At 48.2% G+C, this 19,487-nt stretch overlaps 1 protein-coding gene across 4 annotated transcripts in view; it reads left to right on the top strand.

Annotated features, from left to right (window-relative positions):
* Positions 1-19,487, top strand: part of FBH1 (F-box DNA helicase 1) — a 33,464-nt gene that overhangs the window by 2,439 nt on the left and 11,538 nt on the right. For 3 of the 4 annotated variants that reach the window (XM_074573161.1, XM_074573162.1, XM_074573163.1), the window contains 12 exons: positions 401-565; positions 2,627-3,177; positions 4,469-4,599; positions 5,725-5,860; positions 6,108-6,298; positions 9,155-9,268; positions 10,950-11,044; positions 13,209-13,377; positions 15,142-15,370; positions 16,132-16,219; positions 16,897-16,983; positions 18,859-18,995. In XM_074573161.1, coding sequence (XP_074429262.1) covers positions 401-565; positions 2,627-3,177; positions 4,469-4,599; positions 5,725-5,860; positions 6,108-6,298; positions 9,155-9,268; positions 10,950-11,044; positions 13,209-13,377; positions 15,142-15,370; positions 16,132-16,219; positions 16,897-16,983; positions 18,859-18,995 — 2,093 coding nt within the window. Of the gene's footprint in view, positions 1-397; positions 566-2,626; positions 3,178-4,468; positions 4,600-5,724; positions 5,861-6,107; positions 6,299-9,154; positions 9,269-10,949; positions 11,045-13,208; positions 13,378-15,141; positions 15,371-16,131; positions 16,220-16,896; positions 16,984-18,858; positions 18,996-19,487 lie in introns of all 4 variants that reach the window. The other variant, XM_074573159.1, reaches the window with a different exon arrangement.

Below are 19,487 nucleotides of genomic sequence, written 5' to 3'. Positions count from 1 at the left end.
ACGAATGCCGGTATATCTGCTTCCTCCGTGTTATGGTGTTGTAGAGAAAGCTGCAAAACATGCATGGATTCTGGTTTTATGTCGTTCTCTTTTGTTCCAAAGCCTCGTACAATGCGGGAGTGGGGACGTGGGGTGCAGTTGCTGTTGTAGTGGCTTCAGATGTGTCACCCTGACACGATGCATTGTCCTCCTTAGCACCCCACCAGAGCGTTGTACAAGCTTCTGCTATGATTTATTTGGAGAAACTCCTGGCTGAAACACCAGGACAGTCCTATAAAATTTCTGAAAAGAACCTGTTTATTTATGCCTCCGTTAAAAGCCATGGATTTTATATTGTTGTTTGCTAACGCTTTGGTTTTGGGTTCTTTTTTTTTTTTTTTTTTGCACGTTGGCAAAGCAGTGAAGGGATTCAAGAAAACACACCTCACGGTCGATGACTGTGAAGCTCTCGCACGGAGCGCAGAAGGTTCATCCTCCCTGACGCAGCCGTTGAGTCAAAGGAAAAGTAGAGGAGATGTAAACAGGGGCCTCTATCCCACCCAGGGGACAAGGAGACGTCAAGGAGGTACGCTGATTGCAAATGCTTTGAAAGCTGAGGGATTTGGGGGACAAAAATGCTGATTTGGTGTGGAGCAAAAGGGCATTGTATAATCCATCGTCAAACTTGTGCTGATAGGAGAGTAATGCCAGACGAGGTGAGTGCAAGTAGAAGAAATTGGTCATTTTTGAGTGGTGCATGGCAAAACTGGGCTTAATCTCTGCCTCTGCAAAGTCAAGCGGCAAGAAAAAGAGGCACCTTGAATACTGCCCTGGATGGGGGAGCGAGTTCGCCTTTGTGTTGTGCTTAGTCTCTCCTCACACCAGAAATGCCTCCATGTCTCCAGCGCTGAGCTGTCAGAGACTGCGTGGAGACAACGGCAGCTCCCCCTGAGAAACACTACAGCGTCTGCAATTAGGCACTATTAATGATGTGACTCCTGCTTCTAGATGCTCTTTAGGATGCTTATTAAATAATAATGAGCTGGCTAGTTATATAGGACTGCAAAAGTGTTGCTGAGCACTTGACAGATATTAATGATCTTCAACTTTCCTGGGTGGGGGAAACATTGTGATACGCAACTCAGAGACATGAGTCTCAGAAGTGCCAAAGCCTTAGAGGGCTTTTGAGGATTGATAAGACTTGGAGCTAATCTGCACACGACAGGGCTCAGGGCTCAAACCGAAGGTGAAAGAGCTGTTTTCAAATAGCACACAGTGCAGGGTGAAAGGCCCAGCTTCAGAACCTGCGTAACGACAAGAGACGCTACACACACGTGTGTGGGTGAGGAGACAGGTAGAAAGCAAAGAAAAGCCATCCTGAGTTATTTCTGAGCTCCTGAGTACCTCGGTCACTGCGGAAGGTGAGAGTTCAGAGCATTCTGGTGTTTCCCTGGAAGCTTTGGAATCTCTCTGTACCTTGGCGTGAGCTGACTCACTTCACAGAGGACGTGTCTGCTGGTGAGCCGGGAGAAGTCACCAGAGTCCTAGATTCTGTGCTCATGGACATACTTTTCTTTTCCATTTTCATATCTTTGACTATCTCACTTTAAAAAAATTTAGTAATCTTAGATGCTGCAGGTTTTAGGGTATTGGATTCGAACGTTAGCAGGGGAGCTGTTGCTTTTAAGCAGCAAGTGTCTTCCAAATCAGACCTTTTTAAGGTATGCCTTCATAAGCATCCAGAAATAAAATGCATTAAGATCAGCAGTAGCTGCTTGTGATTTTTTTTTTTCTTCTCGAGTTGCTTCTTAGCGAAGGATCAGGTTATTTTGCAGACTAGGAGCAGGACAGAATGAATACTCGCAGTGCTGGTGCGTGCTACATGGCTGTCAAAGAAACGAGAGGCTGCTGAGAGTAGTCTCTTGCCAAGTTTCGGTTTCCTTTATGGTCTCCGGTGCTTGACGGCATTGCAGGCAGGAAATATCTGGCAAGAAATGGTGTTTATCCTCTTAAAGGTGCCAGTGTCTCTTATACTGTGGTAGGAACAGCCTGCTAGGGGCTGGGTGCTGTGACCTTCTCATGGTGCAGAGCAGTAGTTAAACCCTGAAGCTTCTCTAAAATCATAGCGTGCTTCTCGTTCACCGGGTTAAGAACAAGAAATAACTGCTGGGAGCCCAATCGCAGTCTGAGGCGCAGCACAACAACTCAAGTCTCGCGTTTTGTTTCCTCCCTGTTTCTGTTTCTTTGGCTGGTGGAAATACCTCCCGTGAAATTCATTCCGCAGCTGTGTTTCTGTTTAACACGCGCCTGCTGTGTTACGTAGCATAGGATTGTTGATCTGAGAGATTGTTATGCACACCGCATCTTTTTCTAGAAGCTGGTGGCGGTGTCTGGTGAACCTTGAGAGTGCCCAGATTATATGGACAGTGCAAAGAGATGAATGTTTTTCCGTTGACTTCCGTAGGTTGCCAGAGAAGCAATATGAAGCAGGACAGTTCACCTGTAGTAAGCTCATATGTCTGTGAGGAACCCTGTGGAAATAACTACCAACTTACACAGCCTCTGGTCTCCTTGATAGCTCGGTTAGGAGCAGCACACTCAGTGCTTGTTTCTGTTGACCTCACTCACGCTCTTCCTCTTTCTGCAGGCCAAGGTCAGCAGAAGAACATCACTGATTACTTCAGCGTCTCTCAGGTACAACAAGTAGGTGCCGGTGGGACGAAGAACAGTAGAATCAAAGAAGAGGTACTGGATCCCATCTTCACCGACCCTGATGATTCCTTCAGCGATGTCTCCACTAAGATGGAGACCAGTGGTGATTCCTGCTCTTTTCTGGAAGATGAGGACCTTGTACCGGCTCCCAGGGAAAGCTCCAGGAAACGGCCTCTGTCCACTGCAGCTGCAGGCGTTTGCAAACCAGAGCACGATTTGTGGGGCGAGCCTGAGAAGAAGCCAATGGTGGGTCTTCCAGAAAACATCCAGATCAAGCAGGAACTTGATGATATGGAAATCGAACCAGTCCCTGATGCACACTACGGACTCCTGGGGACTCGGAATTGGGAAGTGCCTCAGGGAAGTATTGATGATCTGCCTGTTGAAGTCCTGAGGCACATCTTTGCTTTCCTACCAGTGACTGATCTGTATCAGAACCTGAGCCTGGTGTGTCGCTGCTGGAGGGAGATAGTCAGTGATCCACTGGTAAGGACTGCTGTGATATTGATTTGAGCCTGTCCCTTCTCCTGCTGCTCTGTTCTGTCTCTGTCTTGTTGCTGCATTTATTGCTGTAGGTGCCTCCATGCTGTGTCTGTCCCTCTTTGTTCCTTTAAATCCCTATATTGTTTCCTAATGCCCACATCCTTTCTTATGAGGCCTTTTGTCATTTTTTGGTCTTCAGGACTATAGTGGCATCTTCAGATGCCAATCTGTATCAGGAGATCAATATTGGGGTAACTTCTCTCGATGCATTCTTCCCACACATGGAAAGAGAGCATCCTGTAGGACTCCACAAAATTCCCCGTCACTGTTTTCTTTGCAGCCTTGTTTTCTGACAGGGATCATGCAGAAAATTCTGGCTACCAGACTGGGCAGTGTCCTCTCGTGGCCGGTGTACGTCACTGTCCCCCAGCCTATGTACATGTGGTTCCTCTGCAGTCAAGGCCGTTACAGTACAAACAGTCGTGAACCCGCTGGCAGTTGTTTTGGCCGCAGAGAGGATCTCTGCATTTCAATTAAAGGTGGCTCGGGAAGGCTGGTGCCACTAGATTGACTCATCGTTTACGCTGGAAATCCTCAGCTTGTACGAAGAAGCTGTCTCAGAGTGGTAGGGGACTGATCACAGCCCAGATTTTCCTGGGGGTCCAAGTTCTTGTTCATGCCCTTCCAATAAATTTGGATGGGTAAGGCTGGAAACCAATGCAGGAGGTGTCCTGCACTCAGCAGAGAGTGCATGCTTTGAGCCTGAAGAGCTAAAGAGATGCATAGAAAATGCATGCATTGAATGCTCAGTGAGCTTAAGTCCTTTCCCAAATCTGCTCTTCACCCTGTTACACAGCCTAAAAGGCAGCGCTCAGTCTGTTTTTACCAAAGAAGTCCAAACAGCAGGCTGTGGGAGGGTAGAGCTTCATGGACACAGGGATTTTAAGCACTCAGACCCCGCTCAGGCCAGATCTGGGCAATAGTGCTAAAAATATTCTCATTCCTTTAATGCTTTCACATTTGAACCGAACCATTATCACCCTGTTCCCATCATTCTAGAAAAAACAGCCAAAAATAGACAAGTTTCCAGGCCACAAAGAACAAGTTCTTCTCTTTTCCCTCTGTTTTCTCTTTCCTTTCCCATCTCATGCTGGATACCTGTTTCCATCAAGCTACAGGGACTTTTTGAACATCAGGTCTTCTTCAGAAGTCACGTTGATTGGCTTATTGCCAGAAGCAGTCTATTTTCCAATGCTGCGAGGTGAAAGATGGTGATATGTGCTTCACATTCTAGTTCATTCCTTGGAAAAAGCTGTACCATCGGTACCTCATGAAGGAGGACATGGCCCTGCACAGAGTTGCGCAGATCTTGGAGGTTTTCGCCATAACAAAGGAGCAGGAAGGATGTGTGTGGGGGCTGATCAGGTGAGTCCACTTCAACACTTGACTTTACACTTTGTCGTAGTTTAACCCCAGCTGGCAAATAAGCACCATGCAGCCACTCGCTCACTCCCTCCGGTTGGGATTGGGGAGAGAATTGGGAGAGTAAAAGTTGAGGAAAAAAAAACTCGTGGGTTGAGATAAAGAGAGTTTAATAGGTAAAGCAAAAGCTGCGCACACAAGCAAAGCAAAACAAGGAGTTCATTGAGTGCTTCCCATCGGCAGGCAGGTGTTCAGCCATCCCCAGGAAAGCAGGGCTCCATCGCGCGTAACGCAGTATCTCCAAGATAAGCATTAGATGACAAAATCAAAAAAGGCTGGGCTGTCCTCTCTCTTGCTGCCTTCTGGCACCCGACAACAAGCTTGGGAGGTGTTCTATGGTTGCTTCCTGCAGGGTGGAGAGAATGAGACTCAATTTAAGTGTCCCTTTTAGCATCCCTTTACGTTTCAGGATCTGTCATGTCAGCACTGCTTTTCCATCTCCGGATCAGAGAGGCTCAGCATCTCCTGGATTTAGCCAAAATACAAACATCTTGTAGAGGGTGTGAGCTCTTCTTCCTGGTCCCTCCTATCTCCAACGTATTTTCTTCTTGTCCTTTCCCAAAAGGCTGCTTTCCTGGACCCGCGCTGACACTTATCAGTCATAGCTCAGCACCAAGCCCAAGACCTCGCTGGGTCCCTGATAAAAGCAAATGCTCTGTTCAGATCTCTCTACTCTAGAGCGCAATTTTGTATGGCAGTTAGATGGTGCAAAGAGAAGAGTCAAATTGGCTTAAGAGCAAGGTAGATCCGTCTTTGAGACAGCCAGGATGAACTTGCAGGCTAAGGGCTTCATGCAGCAAAGTATTTAAGCACAGGTCTGTGTAACGGAGCTGGGAATTACGTCTCTAAATGGCTCCAGGAACAAGAACTAGGGTTGGAAATCCAAGTTCAGTGCTTTTCAGCCTCGCTGCTGAATGCATCCCATCAAATCTGCAGGGCACGCAGCAAGGCATAGTTCAACTTGCCGCAGCCCGACTAATGGTACTTTGGAGGAGGCATTATTTACTTTGGAAATAAACTCACTTGATAAGGCTTCTTTGCGAATACGGCTGTTCTTGTTCTGCGCAGGTGCGTGTCTGCCATATCCACCAAACGGAAGGTAGATCCCAGCGCGGTTCTCCGATGTTTGAAGAGGCATCACCTCTTCTCCAAGGCTGAAGTCTGCATCACCAACAAACTGCCGCATTTACAGAGCAGGACGGGGGTAGGTTTCACAGCTATTAACTGATTTATTTAAAAGTTTTAACAACTGCTGGTGCTTTAAGGTCATATCTGCCCTCCTGCATCTAAAGTTTTCCCTTTGGAGTGTTATTTGGTACTATTCAGGGTGACTGAAGAGGATATAACTATTCATCACGGCATAAGTGTTTTTTCAGTGTCAAAGCGGGTTTTCCCTGCTCCTGAAGGCGCCAAGCTTTTTATTAGCTCTTTCTTGTGGTTGCCTCTACCAGCTTGAGAACTTGTGGGCCATAATCGCCGTCATGGTGCTTTTCTCCGATGGCGTCAGCGACATCCAAAAGCTGATGGCGTGTCTGCAGAGACCCTGCTCTACCCTCTCTGTCGTGGATGTGACCGAGGTGCTTTACTGCATTGCCACGCTGCTGTACGCCATGAGAGACAGGAACATTGCCATCACCAACAGGTGAGGAGTGGGGAGGTGCTTCCTGCCTGCCTCTTTCTAGCCATGGCGATGTGTAATACGTCTTTGTAATACGTATTTTAGGCCCCTCACGACAAGAAAGACATTGAGGGGCTGGAGCATGTCCAGAGAAGGGCAACGGAGCTGGTGAGGGGTCTGGAGCAGGAGTCTTGTGAGGAGCGGCTGAGGGAGCTGGGGGTGTTCAGCCTGGAGAGAAGGAGGCCGAGGGGAGACCTTCTCGCTCTCTGCAACTCCCTGAAAGGAGGGGGTAGCCAGGGGGGGTCAGTCTCCTTTCCCAAGTAACAAGCAATAGGACAAGAGGAAACGGCCTCAAGTCGTGCCGGGGGGGTTTAGGATGGATATTGGGAAAAATTTCTTCACCAGAAGAGTTGTCAAGCCTTGGAACAGGCTGCCCAGGGAAGCGGTGGAGTCGCTATCCCTGGCGGGATTTAAAAGACGCGTAGACGTGGTGCTGAGGGACGTGGGTTACTGGTGGACTTGGCAGTGTTAGGTTAACAGTTGGACTTGATCTTAAAGGTCTTTTCCAACCTAAATGATTCTGTCATTCTATATACAGTGATTATAAGCTCATGAGCAATTACGTTCCTCTTGCTTCGGGTTCTTCAGTTCCTCGGTGTATGCAGTTTGTGAGGAACAGTGTGCACATCCCTAGCTTTTTGCAGAAACATTCCGGAGCGTTGCCTTTAAATTGGCTTTAATTCTTGGACTGTTTCACAGCCCGCTTGCTTTTTGGGAAATAGTGGTCAAGAAAAATAATTTTTTTCAGAAACAAAAGCAGGTTTTAAAGCAACTGTAGAAACTTTCTGATTAGAAACAGATAGACATCAGCTGCAACAATTTAATGCAGTTATTACCTCCCTGAGACCAGTTACTCCCTTCACTCCTCCTAAGTCACACTATGAGTCCCATGGACACCCATTGCATGTGTGTAGCGATCCGTCCTGCGCCTTTTATTCACAGAGGTGCCTGGTGATGCAGGTAAGAGCCCACAGGGTGCTTCAGAATTGCGGTGAGGATGAGATAAGGACTAAGGAGGCATGTAAATTCTTCTTACGGGAAGACTGGCAAGAAAATGCACTGGAAAAGGAATCTATAGCCAGAAGGAAGATGGTTCTGTAAGCTGCCTTCTGGGAGATACGGTCTGACCTGTGTTACACATGGGAGAATGGTTCATTCTCTGCTTACTCAACCATGGGCCATGTGCTCAGGTTACCAACCAGGGAAATCAGGATGTTTGTTTGCCCTCCTGTTTAGTGATTGATAATTGCTGGGTAAGGTCATTAACTTGAGTAAACACCTGCTGAAGGTGTGGCAGACAGAGGGTGTCACTCACTAGCAATGAGAGCCCATGGTCAAAGTCACCCATGTCCCATCTCCATCTCCTTGAACAATTTCAAATGGAAGAAATGGGAATCGCAGATCCGCACAGAATCACAGAATGGTAGGGGTTGGAAGGGACCTCTGGAGATCATCTTGTCCAACCCCCCTGCCAAAGCAGGTTCACTTAGAGCAGGTTGCACAGGAACGTGTCCAGGTGGATTTTGAATGTCTCCAGAGACGGAGACTCCCCCACCTCTCTGGGCAGCCTGTGCCAGGGCTCTGCCACCCTCACAGGAAAGAAGTCCCTCCTCATGTTTAGGTGAAACTTCCTGTGTTTGAGTTTGTGCCCGTTACCTCTTGTCCTGTCGCTGGGCACCACTGAGAAGAGCCTGGCCCCATCCTCCTGACACCCGCCCTTTCAGTATTTATAAGTGTTGATAAGATCCCCCCTCAGTCGTCTTTTTTCCAGACTGAAAAGACCCAAATCCCTCAGCCTTTCTTCATAAGAGAGATGTTCCAGTCCCCTCATCATCTTGGTGGCCCATTGCTGTCCCCTCTCCAGCAGTTCCCTGTCCTTCTTGAACCGGGGAGCCCAGAACTGGACACAGGACTCCAGGTGTGCCCTCCCCAGGGCAGAGTAGAGGAGGAGGATGACCTCCCTCCACCTGCTGGCCATGCTCTTCTTGATGCACTCCAGGATGCCATCAGCCTTTTTGTCTACAAAGGCATATGACCGTGTCTCTTCTGCCATTATCTCTTCAAACCCCTCGAGGTTTGTAATTTAGGGTGTAAGGAGGAAACACGTCCTCAAGGAACTGCCTGGAACCTGTTTGCAGCTCCCAGAGCAAGTAGCGAGTCTGGGCATGCAGGCCACCTAGTGTGAGACACCAAGTCTGTCCTGGAGCGTGACCCGAGGTGGCGGCTGTTAGGTCACAGGAACAAAGGTGCACTAAAAGAGGTAAAACCTCGGTGGTGTCAACCCTGACATAGAATGGAGGTTAATTTTAAACCAGCTGTTGCTGGCGGAATTAAAACCACAGAGCCTCTGTGCTCTTCTCTTCGCAGTGGCAAAGCACCACGAAGTATTGTCAGGGGTAACACACTTGTCATCATAAGACAGTTCCTGAAACTGGTTCACTTCAGAGGCCCAAACGAGCCCAAATTCTCCCTCGGGCTCCCCCAGACTCTGGCAGCGGTTCAGGAGAGCAAAAGGATCCTGTGGATTCTGATCCCAGGTCATGTTTGCGTGGCAGACCCTGCAACACAAACACAGCAGGAGTGAGGGAGAGGCCACAAACAGAGCTGTCCCCATGCTGCCATCGCAGTCACTTCCCAAGGTGTGACTAACTGTACTTTAAAATATTAATATTGTCTCCTGCAACTCCCAGAGCACTTGGGGCTTTGTGCATCGTTCCGTTGGAAGTATTCAAGGTGTTTGGCAGTCTTAGGTGGCTGCAGACGTTTAATTTGTTAACGATGATTTCTCAGTGATAGTTTCTCTTTTGTCCTTCCTACCAGGATCCATTACAATATTTTCTACTGCTTGTATCTGATGGAAAATACTTCCGTAACTATGCAGATGGTAAAAGAGGAAACACCGGTGTCACGCTGCAGACAAGACTTATGGTCCGGGTAATGTTATTTTAGGTGATCCGAGCAATGCACGTACGCAGGGCCCTGGTGGAGCGCTGAACCTTGGAGGGGGAGCAAACGTTTCATGGCCGGGGCTGGTTGACAAGACTTTGAGATTCACAACGATTAGTACAAAACCTTATTCTGCTCCTTGCCATCTTCTACCCAAATTCTCAGAGGAAAACCAGAATCAGGTCCTAAATCTGTAAAAATTGAGTTACCAAGCACTGACTGAATTTAAAAGTCATTATTTACCGATGGATCAGTAAATCAGTAGAGTTCAGTAGGTATCAGTAGAACACGGTTCTGTGCGCTCCAGTGTGACAGCTGCTGAAATTTCACGGAGCCCAAATCACCCCAAAAAACCCTCCCAAATCACCGCTCTCCCTACGGATAAGAAGCTCTGGAAGGAGGGGAGAGCGCCTGCTTTAATTTTAACGGCGCGTTCCTGTAGAAATACAAGCTTCAGTCCGCCAAAATGGAGGCTGGCTTGCTGGTAATGTTACTGTAGCGCCAATAATGCGGCCGTTCGTTTATGAACACAGCTTTCTGTGCACGAGTGGAAATGAAATATCAGCTGCAGGATATTGATTTGGCTCCTGTTTTCTGAATCCTGTTGGATAACTGTTATATACTAATTTTTATATGTATATAGCTATTAGAAGTTAGAATTGCTTGGTAGCTCGCTGCCTAGGAAGGAAGGACAGTAAGGAGGGAAATGCTTTCCTGGCCTGTGGAGGTCCAGGCTTGGTTCCCCTTCTGTGGCAATTACTCTGGTTTGAGTCGTTTAGTTTCCTTTTCCTCACCCACAGAAGGGAGATAGTAGTGCTTTCATCCGTCACAGAGGCCTAGCAGAGATAAATCCAATAAAATCACCGATGATCCGAGGTACGACAGGGAGAGAAGTCGTAACAAAATAAAAATAATAAATCAAAGGTAAACAGATGTTGAGGTTTCAGTGCTTCTTGGCTTCCCAGCCTTTTTGTTCTAGCCCTCCATTTGAGGTCTTTTTCTGAGCAGATTTTGCTTGTTCAGTAAAAGACGGGTCCCAGGGGCGGCCGTCTCACCGCCAGCTGGGAAATGTCAAGGATACTTCACCAAGGCTTTGCCCCCTTACGCGCGGTGCCGGGGAGGACCCTGTGCGAAGAGACGGTTCCCGCTGCTGGCTGATTACAGGTTTCGGACCGTCGCGAATAAAACAATTGCACTCCAGCCAGAAGGGCTGAATTTCCTTTCTTAACGTTAATCAAAGCTCTCGGCTCCCCTGAGAGGCAGAGATAATTGATCTGTCTTACACGCTGAGAGATCGGAGAGCTATTTAAGGTACGTGCTCTCAAAAGCAACAAAACACCCCAAATCGCTATTTGTTTTCAATAAGCCTAAGGAGCCGGGGTGCCAATTTTATTTTTAAAGCATGGCTTAGGGCCCTTGAGAAGAGCTTTTCCTATATAACCCTCCCCAAGGTTTAATTTTTATTTTTGCTATCTCCAGTGTTTTCTTATTCCCTGCTTTTCTCATTTGCACAATAACCAAGTTGCTCCGGTGTCGCTTTCCTGCTTGTGGGGTGGGATAAATTGGTTTTCTTCTGCTGCGAGTTGATTTGTTTGTTTTATGTAGGAGGATTTTGTTTCTCAATTCCTTTCGCTCTCTGTTTTTTTTTTTTTTTTTTTCCTGCTTTTAGGAGCTGGCCTGAAGTAAAGCTGACCCATGAACAGCAAAGGATTTTGAATCACAAAATTGAGCATGGTCAAATAGTGAAAATTATGGCATTTGCAGGTAAGAGCCAGAAATTATATTGTAAAAATAAACGCATAACCTCTAATTTTGCCCCTTCCCGCCCTGCTCCTTCCGTCGAGGAACTGTGTGGGTGCCAGGGGGCGTTAACCTTACTTTTAATCAACACAAAAAATCAGAGCAAGCTTTTGCAGAGAAATAGGAATGGGAAGCATGGTGGTGGTTACACCATCGGACACGATACCGAAACCGAGTGTTTGGGCACTGTCGATGGCTGCCCAGAGCGGCCTGTTGGGAACCGGGGAGAGGAGAAGCGACTCTCCGTGTGTTGCTTAGCCGCGTGCTCAACCTGTTATTGTCGGCAGGCCGCTAGACAGAGTCGCTCTTATTTGTTTAGATTTAGCATCCCTGTGGAGCAACACAAGCCAAGAAATCTTCGGCACTTGCGCGCTGTTTTGAAAAGGGGAAGCGCATAAAATTGATGGAGTCTTTTTAAAAAGAAAAGGAAAAGTAAATTATCTCCCTCCACTTGCAGAGAGTTTCCTCTAAAGACACCACACCGGGGGCTCGGAGCTAATGCAGGCTCGCTGCCAGAACAGGCTTGGAAAAGGGCACGTACAGCTAAGCACCACAGTACAGAAACCACTAATAGTTGTTTCTTGTGTCTGTGCAAAGTGACTGTGTCCAAATGACAAAAATGGGAACGTTCATGAGCTTTGACAGGTTACGTGTAACCCCAACAAGTCTGGGCAGAAAAAGAGCTTGAGGAACCGCTGGCAAAAAGCATAAAAGACTCGTAATCCCTCTTCAGACGTCTGGATGAGGATGTTTGCCAAAGTATCTGTTAGCTGATTGCAGTGTAAAGGATGCCTTAGAGTGAAGGATGCAGTGACAGAAAAGGTAAATACGTTTCTGCATCTGTGTTCCTCATAGAAGGTCTTGGAAAGGACCAGCCTTGGGATCCTTCTCTATAGGGGTTCCATCCTATAGAGATCACAGAATCACAGAACAGTAGGGGTTGGAAGGGACCTCTGGAGATCATCTTGTCCAACCTCCTGCCAGAGCAGGTTGCACAGGAACGCATCCAGGCGGGTTTGGAATGTCTCCAGAGACGGAGATTCCACCACCTCTCTGGGCAGCCTGTGCCAGGGCTCTGCCACCCTCAAGGTAAAGAAGTTCCTCCTCATGTTGAGATGGAACTTTCTGTGTTCAAGTTTGTGCCCATTACCTCTTGTCCTGTCCCCGGGCACCACTGAAAAGAGCCTGGCCCCATCAAGGTGAGGTCAGTCTCACCTTCACATGGGAAAGGTTGCGGATGGAATATGCGTTGGCACAGTTCGTTTCATGATCTGGACTGCACCACCCAGGAGATGTAAAGGAACTTCAGGGTGAAGTGACCAAACTAGTAGCTGAGTGTGACTTCCTGCTGAAAGCTGCCGTGGCAGTGGAGTTATGGGGTGACGTGGGAGCAATCTACCAGTGAGCCCGGTATCTGTCCCAGGAAAAATGGTAAAAATCCTCATGATCCTCATGGGTGAATAGTTGGTTAAAAGGTAGGAAGCAAAAGTAGGAGCAGATGGTCAGTTTTCCACATGGAGAGTGGAGTCCTGCAGAGATCTGTGCTGGGACCTGCTGTGTCCAACACTGACGAGTCCTCTGGGAGGAGTGTGACCAGCAAGGTGACAGTTTGCTGACACTGTGTCATCGTTGAGGATATGGAAAGGGGCAAAGAAGGAAATGTGCAGAGCCCTTGTGGTCTCAGGTTTCTGTTGGGATTGGTACTCCACGAGCGAGACAGCTTTGCCATGAGGTGTGGACAGCGCGGTCCTGCAGCAACCTGGAGTAAAGGAGAGCAGCTTTAGTGGGAGATTTTACAAGGGAATGAGCTCATGAATCATTCAAAAGAGCAATTCTAACATTTCATTTACCAAGCTGTCTTTCGTGAGAACCAGTACCTTCTAGAATATTGGGTGATAAAATGATTTTATTTTTTTTTTAAAGCTTTTAGGCTGCAGAGTGCCATTTTTCAAAGCTGCTTTTCTCCACAGCTTCTGCTTGATTTCAGTCGAGTCGGTGAATAAATTCCCATTAGCTGCAAGAAGTCCTGCTGTGCAGTCAGGAGAGCAGGAGCGGGAAGGTAAAGCTGATGAGAGACGTGCGGATTCATTCATTCCTGACTCTGGCTGCTTTTTCTTCTGTTCTTCAGGTACAGGAAAGACCTCAACTTTGGTCAAGTATGCGGAGAAGTTTGCTGATCTGAATTTCCTTTACGTGACATTTAACAAAGCTGTTGCAGAGAGGGGGAAAAGTGTCTTCCCCAGAAACGTTACATGCAAGACCTTCCATTCATTAGCATTTGGAAGTGTCGGCAAACAGTGAGTGTGGATTTTAGATTCCTTCATAGAATCATAGAACCATAGGGTTGAAAGGGACCTCTGGAGATCATCTCGTCCAACCCCCTGCCAGAGCAGGGTCACCCAGAGCAGGTGGCACAGGAACGCGTCCAGGCGGGTTTGGAATGTCTCCAGAGACAGAGACTCCACCACCTCTCTAGGCAGCCTGTGCCAGGGCTCTGCCACCCTCACAGCAAAGAAGTTCCTCCTCATGTTGAGATGGAACTTCCTATGTTTGAGTTTGTGCCCGTTACCTCTTGTCCTGTCTCTGGGCACCACTGAAAAGAGCCTGGCCCCATCCTCCTGACACCCACCCTTGAAGGATTTATAAGTGTTGATAAGATCCCCCCTCAGTCGTCTTTTTTCCAGACTAAAAAGACCCAAATCCCTCAGCCTTTCTTCATCAGAGAGGTGTTCCAGTCCCCTCATCATGTTTGTAGCCCTTTGCTGTCCCCTCTCCAGCAGTTCCCTGTCCTTCTGGAACCGGGGAGCCCAGAACTGGACACAGCACTCCAGGTGTGGCCTCCCCAGGGCAGAGCAGAGGAGGAGGATGACCTCCCTCCACCTGCTGGCCACACTCTTCTTGATGTCCCCCAGGATGCCACTGGCCTTCTTGGCCACAAGGGCACATGGCTGGCTCATGGTCATCCTGTTGTCCCCCAGGACTCCCAGGTCTCTTTCCACCGAGCTGCTCTCCAGCAGGTCACCCCCAACCTGTCCTGGTGCAGGGGGTTATTCCTCCCCAGGTGCAGCACCCTACACTTGCCCTTGTTGAATTTCATAAGGTTCTTCTCTGCCCAACTCTCCAGTCTGTCCAGGTCTCTCTGGATGGCGGCACAGCCTTCCGGTGTGTCAGCCACTGCCCCCGCCAGCTTTGTGTCATCGGCAAACTTGCTGAGGGGGCACTCTATCCCCTCATCCTCTTCGTTGAAGGCCGGTGGTGAAGGAAATAAGACATGTCAGGAAAGAAAGGTCTGGTTTTGAAATAAGCCTCCAGGATTTGAGGAAGCAAAAAGTAATGGGGGAAATTATTTCTTTCACCTGCTTCAGACCAGACTGTGGTTTACGGTTTCCGAATTCTTTCAGGTTGGATGGGCCAGTGACTTTAGCATCTATATGAGCCTGGGGAAGCGGACTCCGTGCCCTGCTCTGGCATGGACTGTGCTGCCGTAAGCCCCACTGCTGTTCCAGGGGCTGGTTTTACTGTTTTGCCTGTGTTTGTAGCCAAGGAGAACTCCACAGGGAGATAGAAAGCCACCGAGAATGGCTTTTTCACATTTTCCATTTGTACTTCATGGTACAACCCCTCTAAACGCTGCTTTTCTTCACCAGAGGACGGGTTTTCTTAACCCGAGTTGTTCCAATAATACAGTTTCTGGCCAATTATGCTGGCCCATCTAAACTGCAGACGGAAGGGAAAATGAGCCACAACCTGGAAGAAGAGGGGAATCCTCTTACCTGGCTCTGAAAACAATCTGCAATTGCTGGGGTGAATGATGGGAATATCTCTCTGGCTTGACTTTTCATCTGTAAAATCTATAAAATGAACAAGTTTGTGCTTCTACCAGGAATCCGGTGAGGATAAATATGTGCAGGTTTTAAAGATATTCCATTACTAGGTCAAACTGGGTTTATAAAACTGCAAGAGAAGCAAAAGTGAGCTTGCTTTTCCAGCAGGCTTTTCTTTTGTGTGTAAACATGTCTCTCTCTCTTCTTTTTTTTTTTTTTTTGTCACCTGTGGCACAGCTATAAAGAAAAAGGCAAACTAAACTTCTCCAAGATGTCAGTTTACTCCATCAGTTTCCTTATCCAGAACCGCGAGGGACAATCTCTGTTCGTAAGAGGGAAAACAGTCTCGCAGACCCTTGAAAACTTTTTTGCCTCTTCAGACGATGAAATCTGCGAAGAGCACGCTCCTATTTGGTTCAAAAATACTCACGGCGAGAGAAAACTTGCCAGTCAAGAAGAAAAGAGAGTGAGTACCTGAGATGAAACAAGACTTGGGCTGCAGGGGTTAGTTAGAAGGGGCTGGAGCTATCCCACGTCTCTCATAGTTTGTGGGTATTTGTGCTTCAGCTGTAAGAACTGGCTGTCAAAATATTTTTTTCCTGTTGTGACAAATCCAAAGGAACCGGGGCTTGTTTGTTCTCCCTGTTCGCACAGCTGGTTTTCTCGAGAGATTATCACTGTCTCTCCTTGGTGCAGATGTTTCTGCCTTGCAAGGAAAAGAGAGAAGAGATTGCGTGTATTTCTATCAGGGCCTGAACGGCGTTGTGATATTGCACGTAAAGACAATAAACATTTTTGTAGCCATTTTGAGATGCAAAGTCGAACCCCAAAATTCTCATGTAGAGTACAGACATCGTAGCAACACTTAAACAACGTGGGCTGGAGTTGTGGGGAAAATTAACCTTTCTGCTCCACATTGATCACATCCGATCAGACCCACTCCGGCTAGCAGAAATCCAATTTGCAGTCGTTATTTCTGGCATAAAGTGTTAATGTGCAGAAGTTAGGGGGTCTTGTATTATACTGTCCTAATAGCTGGGCCAAAGAAATGTTCTTTCCAGGGGGCCGCATTTGGAAAAGACTGCGTTGAGAAGAACTTAACTGGTGGTGACACAGAAAAGAAGTAGGAGGAGAAAGGTTTCAGAGAAGCCTTTCGAGATCTGCTGCGCCTGGTCTGGTTTTCTGCTCAAAGCGATGTATCCAGACCCTTCTGTTTTCTCTTTCTAGATCAATGTGGAAGAGGCGAAAGAGATATGGCACAACATGAAGAAGCTGGATGGAGACGTCGAGAAGAAATACAAGATAACTTGTGATGGTAAGAGAGCGCAGGTGTCAAATAGCCTTCAGATAAAGAGCTGTGGCAGAAAACTGAAGGGATTCATACTTCTTCCTGGCTGTGTACCAGGAACGAGCAGTATAAAATTCTTGTTCTCCTGCCAGTAGCTCACCAGGGAGCTCAAAACAGGCCCAAAAGCTGGAAGTTTGTTTGTTTTTCCTATTTGGCCTCAGAAAATGGTGGAACTATGTGTGCGATTGGCAGCAAAATCCTAGGAATAATGGGAGAGACGGTGGGCGAACAAATGCTAACAGCGAGCGTTTGTTCCTCGCTGCTGCTGGCGTGTCCTTTCCTCTTCCTTCTTAGCATGTGTGCAGGTAGTGCCAGAGGTAGCATGTACTGGGGAAAAACTTCTTCCTTGTCATTTTTCTTGTGCATTAAGAGTTTTGGAGTCCTCGGTGTACCTTCCTTCCACCAGTGCAGTCAGGTTGTTTTGTTTTGGGGTTTTTTTTCCGTGCTTCATACAGCCGAGGGAGGTAGAGCAACATCTGCGAGCCATAGAGACTTTTGCAACCCCTCCAAATGTCATGCAAATTCCAAGCAAGAAGTAGGGCCAGAAACATTTATTTTTTTAAAAAGTGACTTGTTTTAAGAATCATGGTGGTTTATAATAAGAAAATTGCCGTCTCACTGGCATGCCTTGTTCTTTCTCTCAGGGTATTTGAAACTTTGGCAGCTCAGCAAGCCTCAGCTCTTAGGATACGATGCCATTTTTGTCGATGAAGCACAGGACTGCACTCCAGGTGAGCGGTGACAAAAGCTGCAGCCTCCCTAAGCACTTTACGGAGAGGGTGTTCGTGTGCTCAGGGATGTGTGAGAATTAGCACAATTAAAATAAATCTGCCCCTCAGCTGTACCATTATAACTGACCCATTGTTTGGTCCCAGATCCTTGCAAATTCAGTAAGGCAGCTTGTAAGCAGGCTACGAGAGTACGTGTGCATCGGCTGGAGGGGTTGCTTTCAGTTGCTTTGAGCATCCAGACATGCCTTCCAGACCTTTTTAGAATCATAGACTGTGTTGGGTTGGAAGGTTGTAAAGGTCATCTAGTCCACCCCCCCTGCAGTGAGCAGGGACGTCTTCAGCTAGATCAGGTTGCTCAGAGCCTCATCAGGCCTGGCCTTGAATGTCTCCAGGGATGGGGCTTCCACCACCTCTCTGGGCAACCTGGGCCAGTGTCTCACCACCCTCAGTGTAAAGAAGTTTTCCTATCACTTCGCTGCTAACTGGGACAAACAGAACACCAGCACAGCCAAGAACGTGGTTTATTACAAAAGCGGCAAGACATGAAGTGGTTGAGCTATCAGAACAGCAGACCTGCTCCATCCCACCCCAGCGCTGGGTGCAAATCTTATCCATCCCTTGCACCACCCTGGGGATTCCTGAGTCACGTAGCAGAAGGCTGTTGGCAGGTTGAGGGAGGTCATCCTTCCCCTCTGCTCTGCCCTGGTGAGGCCACATCAGGAGTCCTGTGTCCAGTTCTGGGCTCCCTGCTTCAAGAAGGACAGGGAACTGCTGGAGAGTCCAGCGGAGGCTACAAAGATGATGAGGGGACTGGAGCATCTCTGTGCTGATGAAAGGCTGAGAGCCCTGGGGCTGTTCTGCCTGGAGAAGAGCAGACTGAGGGGGGATCTCATCAATGCTCATCAATAGCTAAAGGGTGGGTGTCAGGAGGATGGGGCCAGACTCTTCTCCGTGGTGCCCAGCGACAGGACAAGGGGCAACGGGCACAAACTGGAACACCGGAAATTCCATCTCAACATGAGGAAAAACTTCTTTGCTGTGAGGGTGGCAGAGCCCTGGCACAGGCTGCCCAGAGAGGTGGGGGAGTCTCCGTCTCTGGAGACATTCCAAACCCGCCTGGACACGTTCCTGTGCCACCTGCTCTGGGTGACCCTGCTCTGGCAGGGGCTTGGACTAGATGATCTCCAGAGGTCCCTTCCAACCCCCACCATTCTGTGATTCTGTGATTCTTTGCTGGGGATGTGGAGAGCACCTCTCTATTGCAAAACAAGTTGAACTGGTTCTGCAAAAGGATCTAAGCAGACCAAACTGTGTGCTGAGGAGCCAGGGAAGCGGGGCAGAAGAAGGCCTGGTCTTCTGAAATACCTTTTCAGCAGGTATTAAATCAGCTCAAAGGCTTCATCAGACCATCTCCTGCCTGTACTCACTGGAGACCTGTCTTGCAGGTGTTCAACTGTGCTTTCGCAGCTGTGCACAGTGGAAGCAATTGTTCTGCTGGCATGACTGAGCCTTGGGCAGGCTTGGTCGAAGTAGACCGAAGGGTTTTCTGAGGTGTGCACTGAGTCCGGGTCACGGGGGATGGGTGGTGGATTTGTGCTGGGCTCACACGTCTGGGATTAAGATGCTGTGCAGCTCCAGCCCAGGAAAAAATACCATCAGACTGAAATAGTGGGAGGACATTTGTAGAGCTCCCAGTCAGCTGCGCGCTTCCCTTTGCTTCTTCCCAACTTGCTGTCTCCTGCAGCTGTGTTCACCCCTTAAATGGCGTGAATCATCAAGCAAGAGATCTTGCCTTCATACGGGCAAGAGCTATTGTACAGTTCACCCTTGGTTTATGAGCAGGCTCGCCCTTAATGCTCTGATGTTCTCCTGCAGCCATCGTGGATATTGTCCTGTCACAAAAATGTGGTATAATCCTCGTAGGAGACCCCCACCAGCAGATCTACACCTTCCGAGGCGCTGTCAATACCCTCTACTCAGTGCCTCACACCCACGTCTACTACCTCACCCAGGTAAGATGAAGGTTTGCGGCTGTCCTTCCCCGGACAGATCCCTGTTGCGGTGGAAGATGTTTCACATCCTTCTTCAGAAGGCCAGACTGCTCGCGTTTGTCACCGTGGAGTGCTTGCGTTGCCCGGATTAGTGGCATGCTTCGCTGTTCAACCTCCACACTGCAGAGCTCCTTCGGGGCTCTTAGTGGAGCGATCCCATCACTAGGAAAGCCATGTTGGTGTGAAAAATGGCTACTGGGGTAGAGACCTCAGTATATGGCTTATTTCAAGGAGATGGCCTCTTTTCTGGGTTGGTTCTCAGCTCCGGCTGAGTCAGGAGGGGCAGATATCCATCATCTCCTCTTGCCAGTCAGTTGCGACAGTGGTTCTCACGCACAGAGATGGAGTTAGAAACAAGGAGATGAATTTTGTTCTGGCAGTGACCTCCTTGAAATAAAACCACATTGATTAAGGAGGAGAAGTTTGCCGGCTGTACACACGATCTTTTCTTCT

Source organism: Larus michahellis, chromosome 1 (assembly GCF_964199755.1).
Source record: "Larus michahellis chromosome 1, bLarMic1.1, whole genome shotgun sequence".
Taxonomy (NCBI): Eukaryota; Metazoa; Chordata; class Aves; order Charadriiformes; family Laridae; genus Larus; species Larus michahellis.
This window is presented reverse-complemented; position numbering and strand designations above follow the sequence as displayed.